General features: G+C 41.9%; 2 protein-coding genes and 1 pseudogene across 2 annotated transcripts; 2 read left to right on the top strand and 1 right to left on the bottom strand.

Moving 5' to 3' along the window:
* The first annotated feature begins 725 nt into the window (after positions 1-725).
* Positions 726-1,250, top strand: LOC139750057 (baculoviral IAP repeat-containing protein 7-B-like). Its single transcript, XM_071664394.1, has one exon. It carries the CDS (start codon positions 726-728, stop codon positions 1,248-1,250), a length of 525 nt encoding a protein of 174 aa, XP_071520495.1.
* Positions 1,251-6,852: 5,602 nt separating this feature from the next.
* On the bottom strand, positions 6,853-7,489 carry LOC139750056 (ribonucleoside-diphosphate reductase subunit M2 B pseudogene; annotated as a pseudogene).
* Positions 7,490-8,594: 1,105 nt separating this feature from the next.
* LOC139750055 (baculoviral IAP repeat-containing protein 7-B-like) lies at positions 8,595-9,158 on the top strand. Its single transcript, XM_071664393.1, has one exon. It carries the CDS (start codon positions 8,595-8,597, stop codon positions 9,156-9,158), a length of 564 nt encoding a protein of 187 aa, XP_071520494.1.
* The last annotated feature ends 310 nt before the right edge of the window (positions 9,159-9,468 follow it).

Below are 9,468 nucleotides of genomic sequence, written 5' to 3'. Positions count from 1 at the left end.
AGCCTTGACTGCTTCATCTATGTCGTCGAAGTGCTTGGATATGATTTCAAGCAGTTGCATATTCTTCTCATTGTCTTCCTCGACATCGGAGTGAGTAGAGGTGATTGTTGTTGAAGCAGTGGGAGGCTTGATGGGTTAGATTGATGTAGAAGGTGCTATCTTCTGCGGTGTTAAACTGCCATTGTCAGACGGATAGACATCATTCGGTCTATGAAAATTCGAAATTGTGTTACCATCATGTTGTATCGGTGTCTCGAGTACTTCATCGTAACTATCGAGAATCGGCACGTTCAAGTCGTTTTGATTACTGCTTTCAGGAATCGGAGCGAGTGTAGGTGTTAAAGTGAGCAATACGTGTTCATTTCTTCCAATATCTGATTGTTGAACCTTAGAAGTGCTACTCTTGTTTAGAACAGCCGGAACAGACAGAGGTGTCGGAGAGGGAGTAGCGGAGGATCTATGGAAATGAAGATGAAGTTTAGGAGTATCTGAGACGTAATGATACAGTCCATGTTTGTGAAGACGAGTCGAGTTGTCAGATGCTGAAGAAACTTGAATTTGTGTTGTCCTAGTGTCCATATTACTTGATAACGGTTCACGTAATAGGCTTAATGCTTCTTCATTTTCCTTACAGCGTGTTGACCAGAAGGAAGTTTCTGTGCTTGTATATACTCCTTTCCGAATATGCCTTCCTTTATACTAATTGGGATCTTCATATGTCAAAAATGGCTTCCTGGTTCAAAAATTTCGACAGTCTGAAATATGAATCTGAGCGCAGAGATACCTTGATAGACTGGACCGAATCTTCTCCGGTAAAACCCGATGAACTTGCTAAGAATGATTTCTACTACCTTCGAAAGTACGATCACTGTGAGTGCATTTTCTACATGGGCATTGTTGGGAGATGGGAAGAAGGAGACGATGTTAGGATAGAACACAGATATCATTTTGGAGAATGTCCATTTGTCGCTGGAATACCGGTAGGAAATGTGCCCATGGAAGTGTGCGATGCGCTCGAGCCATTACAGCGTCATCGTTGGCAGCGTTCCGTTTCTTCCGGTGAAACTGAATCACAGGAGCAGCCGCTCAACAATGGATTCGTCTTACAAGCCGACAGAGAAAGAAGTTTCGCTGGATGGCCAGAGAATCTCACCCAGACTCCGAAAATAATGGCTGAAGCAAGATTCTTTTATTACAAACTCGGCAATCATGTCATGTGCTTTCATTGCGGCCACGATTTTAGAAATTAGCGCCGTGAACACGGTCCTTTGAAGCAACACGTGGAGTGGTTTCCCTAGTGCGGAGTAGTATCTCATGTACAAAATTGGAGAAGAGGTGCCCATATTACAAATGAGAAACAGGTAACTGATCGAATGGTAGAAGTCGTTGCAACTTATCGTGATATAACCACAGCTGTCATAGAGATGGGCTTCCATAGCATGAATGTAAAGAAAGCAGTTCGGAAGCGTTTACTAGATAAAAGGAACTGTTTGATTTAGAAGAATGTATAGAGGCCACCTTACAGGTTATGGAAAAGGAGGCGAGGGAAGAGAACGAGTTTTTCTACAATAGGTGTTCCTCTAACAACACTCCCCGAGAAGGATTAGCAACAGAAAATCACGAGGAACATAAAGATGAGGTGGGAGAAGATGTAGTGGATACTCAGCCTATTCTCGACAGCCAATCTTACTATGAGGACTCTCTTACTCCTGGAGCCTTTCTTTCGTCTCCACGTGTCAACCTACCCCAGATCTTACTCCTGGCGCCTCTCTTTTTTCTCCACTTGTCGAACCTACCCCAGATCTTACTCCCTGGCGCCTCTCCTTCGTCTCCACGTGTCGAACCTACCCCAGATCTTACTCCTAGCGCCTCTCCTTCTACATTACCTTCAGATTACAGTTTATTTGTAAAATTTGTATGGATCAAGAAGCTAATGTAGTCTTCTTGCCCTGTAGGCATATGCTAACATATCCTTCTTGTGCTCTTGATTTATACGCATGTCCACTATGTCGTTCTAATATCCAAAACGACATCAAAATTATCAGAGGCTAACATGAACATGGCATTTGAATAGACATTTAAAGTGGAGCAATAAAGTCATATGAGATTATATATGATTATTCATATCCTTATCATCGAGTGACAGACAAACTATGGGAATTTCAAGGTGCATTGTAACAGTTTCTGCTATCTAGCTTGATTCATCATCAACATCGTCACCCTTTACTCTTGTTGACGGATTTGATTGTTGCAAGTTGATTGATATTCTAAAGGATATGACATTTCTAGCACTTGCTTCAGCGACGCTATGGTCCCTGGTAATCCCTCTAAGTCTAGGCGGCATTTACTGTAGAAGTACAAAGAAAACGTATTTAACTATCCAGTTATTGACCGGTAACTATAATGTAAAAATAATTAATGATATTCAAGTTTTAAACCGACAAGCTGTCCCAGCCAAATGTAAGGTGTACCCAAGATGTACAGAGACGTGTGAAGAAAAAAGACTGGGTTAAAAACAAAAGTCACACGTATAACTTTTTTCATCACAGACCTCTGTACATCTTGGGTACACCTTACATTTGCCTCGGACTGCTTTTCGGTCGCCGTACATTCAGTATAGGAGCTACTAATGAGAGAAGAGAGAAAAGTTTTTGTGTCACAACTGTAACTCACACATGGAAATCTTAATGGCGGTCAACTTGACCGAGACAATGTTAAGGTGTACACAAGATGTACAGAGACAATTGACGAAAAAAAAAAAAAAAAATACTCGCGTATAATTTTTTTCTTCACCTTACATTCACCTCGGAGACCTTGTCGGTCGCAGGAAGTTTAATATGAGAGCTACTGCTGCGACGAAAGATTTTTTTCCTGAACGCTGATAGTGTCGTGCACTAAACATCCGGTGACCGACAAGCTAACCGAGGCAAAGTTAAGATGTACCCAAGATGTACAGAGGTATGTGAAGAAAAAAATTATACGTATGAATTTTTTATATCCCTTTGATAATACCTTTGCCTTCTATGACGCCGATACCAGCTTCAATGACGCCTTTATCTTCCCCTCCATCATCTCCTACATCGTTTCTAACAAGTATCAACCCTACTCAAGAAAAGGTCGATGAACTAGCCTCAGAAGTTAGAATGGTTGAAGAGTTCGGATATTCTCCATCGATACCGGCCATAAGTAGACGTGACAAGCAAGATAGAATATCTATGAACAGGTATCTATGAACATACGTTTTTATCTAATAACTTTTATCATGTTCAAACAGCACTAATTCTTGTCATATGCAACAAGATAATTAATCCGAAAGCTATATATACCAATACATAAGAAGAAACGTACCCTCCACCTTCATTATTGGCAGTAGTAGTACTACTGTTCGTATCATTGTCATTATTAACTTTAAACGTATTAAAACTATTCTTGAGATGATAGTTATTATCTAATGGAACTAAATAAGGTATACTATCCCAGTATCCCAGTATTCAACAATACAGTATTATAAGATATGTGTTTAATGATACCCGTCATTCTAGCATTGTCACTTCGTTTTCTATTAATGACCCCCTGTTTTGGCAAAAGGGACCTACTGATGTTAACCTTTAAACAGAAAATTGCATTGTTAAGTAACTTTGTAGATGCTTTGCAGTTCTAGACACATTCTCCAAAGTCCACTTGTTATAATCATATTTAGGAAAAAGAAAAAGAAAATCCGACAGTTCAGTTTTTCCAAATCTACTACTGTCGATGGTTCTAGTTGTATCAGGAGGAGGAGGATTAACGGTAGCAGTTGGATAAAAAGGAGCAGAGAGTGGCTTATGGCTAACTAGAGACATGGCACTTGTCGTAAATCCCTATCTTCTTCTTCAGGGGAGCATCCTCGGCACCACTTCGGCGTCGAATGCGTAGCGTGCAATAACTACCCAAATAATTCAATAGACATTACGAACGATGACGAGGAAACTGAAAAAGAAGAAGAGCGTTTGAGTGTGTTTAGAACCATACTCAAAAGGACGTTTGTCGATTACTCCAGATAACAACACTTCAATTGACCCGGCTATTCTCTACGGCAATAAACTTGATTGCATGAACTTTGCAAAGATCGCTAAAGATCTCGACGTAGGCATCATCCCCGAGGAATTTACTCGGGATATGGAACGCACACCGTACTTCGAAAAGTTATCGTCGTCTTCAGTTACTTACACGCCCGTTGAATCTATGCGTTTTCGCCTGGATGAACAAGGAGTTGTATTTAGATACGGGGAACCGGTCAAGCTAAAGATCAACGCCGAGCAATTGCTCTGTGATATGATGTTCGGTTGTGATTGGGACCTCCATCTCAAAGATTTTCTTTCTCTCATAGGCCACATCTCGTTCACAACAGATCCCGAAAATAATGATAGATTGGTAAACAACATGGATTACATCTTTCTGGACGGCCATAGGATGGGTTTATCTGACATGGTAACAGTATGTGCATCAAATATCATTAAACGAATCGCGAATACAGAAATGGACAAAGTAATCAATCTTTATTTCGACTTCTTTATACATGGCCTTCGGGATATGTGGAATCAGCTCATCGAGAACTTCCGTCCCATTTTGGGTAAAGGTATAGAGAGCGATAGTTATGAGAGGCCCTTCATCGTCGAAGAGACTCAAAGCGGGGAATTGGAGGAGGTGGTGGGTCACTCATTCCTGGCGAGAATGGTCGACAGTCTTCACATTATGCGCAATCTGGATATATCCCGAACCTGCTACAACACCGACAAAAATTTGACAAACACCGACATCGATTACGGTATTGACTATAAGAGGGACACCACAAATAATGTAATTTTGCATGTGTTCGAATCTACCGCAGATGTGCCGGAAGAAGCCCTGAGAGGATTGAAAGGAGCTAACAAGATCATATCGAGCAATAATGTGACGGTGTGTTGGGAAGCCGACATCGGTATCTAAATGCGTTCATGTTCCTCTAATCACCAACATCTGTGAACGTGAAGAGATGAGAAAAGCTGCGCTTCTCGACACTATTAGTAAGATGAGACAGCAAAAAAATAAGGATAGCAGGAGCTAATTCTTCGACTATCGTAGTCTGTACAATTCGGTAAAGACATTCGTCGATGCTGAACCTTCTCCCATCAAAATTAGATTTTTTTATCTCTGATGCGAATACAACGACAACAAATGGAGAAATGGAGGAAGAAGAAGGAGCAGGAGAAGGCCTTTCTAGAATCAGAGAGCAGTTAACAGGCACAGAGGAGAATGGAGTTGAAATGCTCGATCCTAGTGCGGTTAGTGGATTCAGAACGACGACAACTGCTAAGATTACGGCAAGAGGTTTTTTCTCTGTCCTTAGAGACGCCCTTAGAGTCTGGAGTATTAAGAGGGGCCACGAGAGACATCGAAACGACCGTAAAGGTCATGGCTAACGACACCAAACTGCTAGCCACTGCCAGAGCCGAGGAGTCTGCTCTCAAAGACACAATTACATCATCACTGGGCGAGACCTTGGTGTCTGAAAGGCTGATAATAAAAGAGAACGCAGAAGGCATAGAAATGGCCACGTTTAGAGAGACTGGCGAGGGTATGGTGAGTCAACTTAGAGAACTCAAATCGATAATCTAAAACTATCCGATTTCATGGAGAAAATGGATGTAGATTTCAATAAGGACCTCGACTTGGAGTTTTCCCAAGAAATGGACAGTGTTTATCCTGATGGAGCCATAAAAAGATGGGAGAAAGACACTGAAGTAGCCAAAGAGGAACTGCCTAAAAGCCACGGTTACAAACTTGAGAACATTGAACGGTCAGTTACAGAGGAAAGAGAACGAGTGCTATCCGACACAGAAGTGGTCAACAAAATGAATGATACTGAAACTGTAAAAGCTTCCGATTCTGTTCTTAAAAGATATTTTAGCGTTGGTTCTGAATTTATAAGCGGGCGAAGTCATGCATGCATTAAAGGGCGCCTATCATAACGTTCACAACCCCGCGACTGGTGAACGGGTTTGTGGCTTCTCATCCTTTCGAGGCGGAGATAGATGCGGTCATCGATACGGACATCGACTTCAAGACCGACGCTTGCGCTTATGTATTCGACGACGCCAACAATAAGTCAAACTTCAAAGATAATGCTCCAATATGTGGAGAAAGAGATAAAACGGCTGGCCCTTGCGGCAGGTGTACCCATTACTGGTACGGGTCGTTTCTTCCTTGGGTCGTACCTATGTCAAATCTGACGTGCGAAAAGGGCTTGGGTGTGGTGGATGCGACGACCGAGGTGCTGGGAGGCGCAGGAGCACGAGTGGTTGGCAAGATAATAGAAGTAGTGCTCGACACAGTGAAGAAGGCCACAAGTGGCGTATTCGACCTCATGATAAACGACCCCGACATTACATTAGGAGTGCCTATAGCCATCAGTATGGCATCCACCAAACTAGAATTGAGTAGATGGAAGAGGGGTTTAGGAGTAGCTTAAGCTGTGTTTGTTCTTATCCTGTTTATTAGACTCTTTGCCGGTAGCGGCATATTGACCCTTAATTGGTTCGGTATAGACATTAACAACATAAAAGAAGCCGCCAATTCTATGGCTATTCAATGTCTTTACCGACGAATAAAGACATTAGAAAACTTTATGGGAATACAAACCGAAAAGGTATAATAACATAAGATAAGTACCATAGTGATCCAATGATCGATATCAGGAATATTGAGGTTATTAGACACATTTTTGGACCTGCAAAGACAACACAGGAAATGGCATTGTTCTATGTGGGGTTGTTATACTATTTCCTCATTTTTATAACATCTTTATTGGTTATATACATTGCATTAATGTTCTTAAAGGTCTTCCAGTAATTCAGGATCAATCTTGTCCATATCGGTAAACTTTTGATATTCCTCTACTCTGCTTTCAAAGGAATTTGTCTTGTTATCCATGCTAATAAACTCCATGCAATCGAAAGGATTTTCTACATTGTATTCCTTTTCACAACCAAGAAGGTCGAGCAAATAGTCAGCCACGTACCTGATGTATTGTTGCAAGTTTTCAATTGTCATGCCTTCAACGAGGTCGACGCGGAGCGAGTCAGACACAAACTCGAGTTCCAGAGCGACCGCACCTGTGACTATCTCCCTAACACGTTCTTTTAAAGGTTTGTCAGACTCATCGATATACTTGAAAAGTTCCACAGAGAACATCATGTGCATGCCTTCGTCCCTGGAGATGAGTTCATTGGAAAAAGTGAGCTGAGAAATGACATTACGTTTCTTGAGCCATAAGATAGACTCAAACGAACCGCTAAAGAAGATACCCTCGACACAAGCAAAGGTGAAAAATCTTTTGGCGTAACTAGCCCTCTTGTCAATCCGTCTTTTTAGCCCAGGCGGATTTTTTCTTAATGATTAGTACATTTTCGATGGCGTTGAACAAGTCTCTTCTTGCTTCAAAGTCCTCGATATACGTATTCAGAAGCATGCAGTACACGGTGTTATAAATAGTCTACATAAATTTTGGGACATTGTAGAACACATTTACATCGATGAGCGCAGTCTCGTCCATAAAGGTAGTCTCGAGGATTTCATTCACGATACCGTCCGCGGTAGCGAAGAAGGCTAGAGTGTTGCTTATAAAATGCCTTTCGTCATCTGAAAGACGGTTCTTCCAATCGTCAAGATCTTTTGTGGGTCGATCTCATTACGTGCCCAGAATAACTCAGTGCTCTTCGCATGCATGTTAAATAAACCATCAACGGTAATGGGCAAGAAACAGTACTAGTTGAACCCTGCACGGTTGCACAGAGGGCCTTTCTTAGTCTTATTCCTTTCGTCCAGTAGGAACCCTTTGACAAAGTCGAGAGCTTTGACTGCTTCATCGATGTCATCGAAGCGCTTGCACATAATTTCAATCAGTTGCATATTCTTCTCATTGTCGTCCTCGACATCGGAGTAAGTAGATGTGATTGTAGTTAAAGCAGTGGGAGGCTTGATGGGTTGGATTGATGTAGAAGGTGCTATCATCTGCGGGGTTAAACTACCATTGTCAAACGGATAGACATCATTCGGTCTATGAAAATTCGAAATTGTGTTACCATCATGTTGTATCGGTGTCTCGAGTACTTCATCGTAACTATCGAGAATCGGCACGTTCAAGTCGTTTTGATTACTGCTTTCAGGAATCGGAGCGAGTGTAGGTGTTGAAGTGAGCAATACGTGTTCATTTCTTCCAATATCTGATTGTTGAACCTTAGAAGTGCTACTCTTGTTTAGAACAGCCGGAACAGACAGAGGTGTCGGAGAGGGAGTAGCGGAGGATCTATGGAAATGAAGATGAAGTTGAGGAGTATCTGAGACGTAATGATACAGTCCATGTTTGTGAAGACGAGTCGAGTTGTCAGATGCTGAAGAAACTTGAATTTGTGTTGTCCTAGTGTCCATATTACTTGATAACGGTTCACGTAATAGGCTTAATGCTTTTTCATTTTCCTTACAGAGTGTTGACCACAAGGAAGTTTCTGTGCTTGTATATACTCCTTTCCGAATATGCCTTCCTTTATACTAATTGGGATCTTTATACGTCAAAAATGGCTTCCTGGTTCAAAAATTTCGACAGTCTGAAATATGAATCTGAGCGCAGAGATACCTTGATAGACTGGACCGAATCTTCTCCGGTAAAACCCGATGAACTTGCTAAGAATGATTTCTACTACCTTCGAAAGTACGATCACTATGAGTGCATTTTCTACATGGGCATTGTTGGGAGATGGGAAGAAGGAGACGATGTTAGGATAGAACACAGAAATCATTTTGGAGAATGTCCATTTGTCGCTGGAAAACCGGTAGGAAATGTGCCCATGGAAGTGTACGATGCGCTCGAGCCATTACAGCGTCATCGTTGGCAGCGTTCCGTTTCTTCCGGTGGAACTGAATCACAGGAGCACCCGTTCAACAATGGATTCGTCTTACAAGCCGATAGAGAAAGAAGTTTCGCTCGATGGCCAGAGAATCTCACCCAGACTCCGAAAATAATGGCAGAAGCAAGATTCTTTTATTACAAACTCAGCGATCATGTCATGTGCTTTCATTGCGGCAACGGTTTGAGAAATTGGCGCCGTAAACACGATCCTTTGAAGCAACACGCGGAGTAGTTTCCCTGGTGCAGAGTAGTGTCTCTTATGTACAAAATTGGAGAAGAGGTGCCGATATTACAAATGAGAGAGCAACAGGTAACTGATCGAATAGTAGAAGTCGTGGCAACTTATACTGATATAACCAAAGCTGTCATAGAAAGAATACTTCCCATGTATTCCCTGTGTTATAAAAGGTGACTGAAAGGGGAAGGAGCGGGGGTCTGGAAATCCTCTCCTCCAGTTTTTACTTTTCCAAAAGAAGGAACAGAGAAGGGGGCCAAGTGAGTATTTTCCCTCTTAGGCTCAGTTCCCTGTTCTTAATGCTACC

This window comes from Panulirus ornatus, chromosome 9 (genome assembly GCF_036320965.1).
Source record: "Panulirus ornatus isolate Po-2019 chromosome 9, ASM3632096v1, whole genome shotgun sequence".
Classification (NCBI taxonomy): domain Eukaryota; kingdom Metazoa; phylum Arthropoda; class Malacostraca; order Decapoda; family Palinuridae; genus Panulirus; species Panulirus ornatus.
Note: the sequence above shows the minus strand (reverse complement) of the source record. Positions and strands in the feature narration are given on the sequence as shown.

Excerpts from the sequence above, each read along its gene's own strand:
- LOC139750055 (XM_071664393.1), top strand. The coding sequence starts at position 8,595 with ATGGCTTCCTGGTTCAAAAATTTCGACAGTCTGAAATATGAATCTGAG.
- LOC139750057 (XM_071664394.1), top strand. The coding sequence starts at position 726 with ATGGCTTCCTGGTTCAAAAATTTCGACAGTCTGAAATATGAATCTGAG.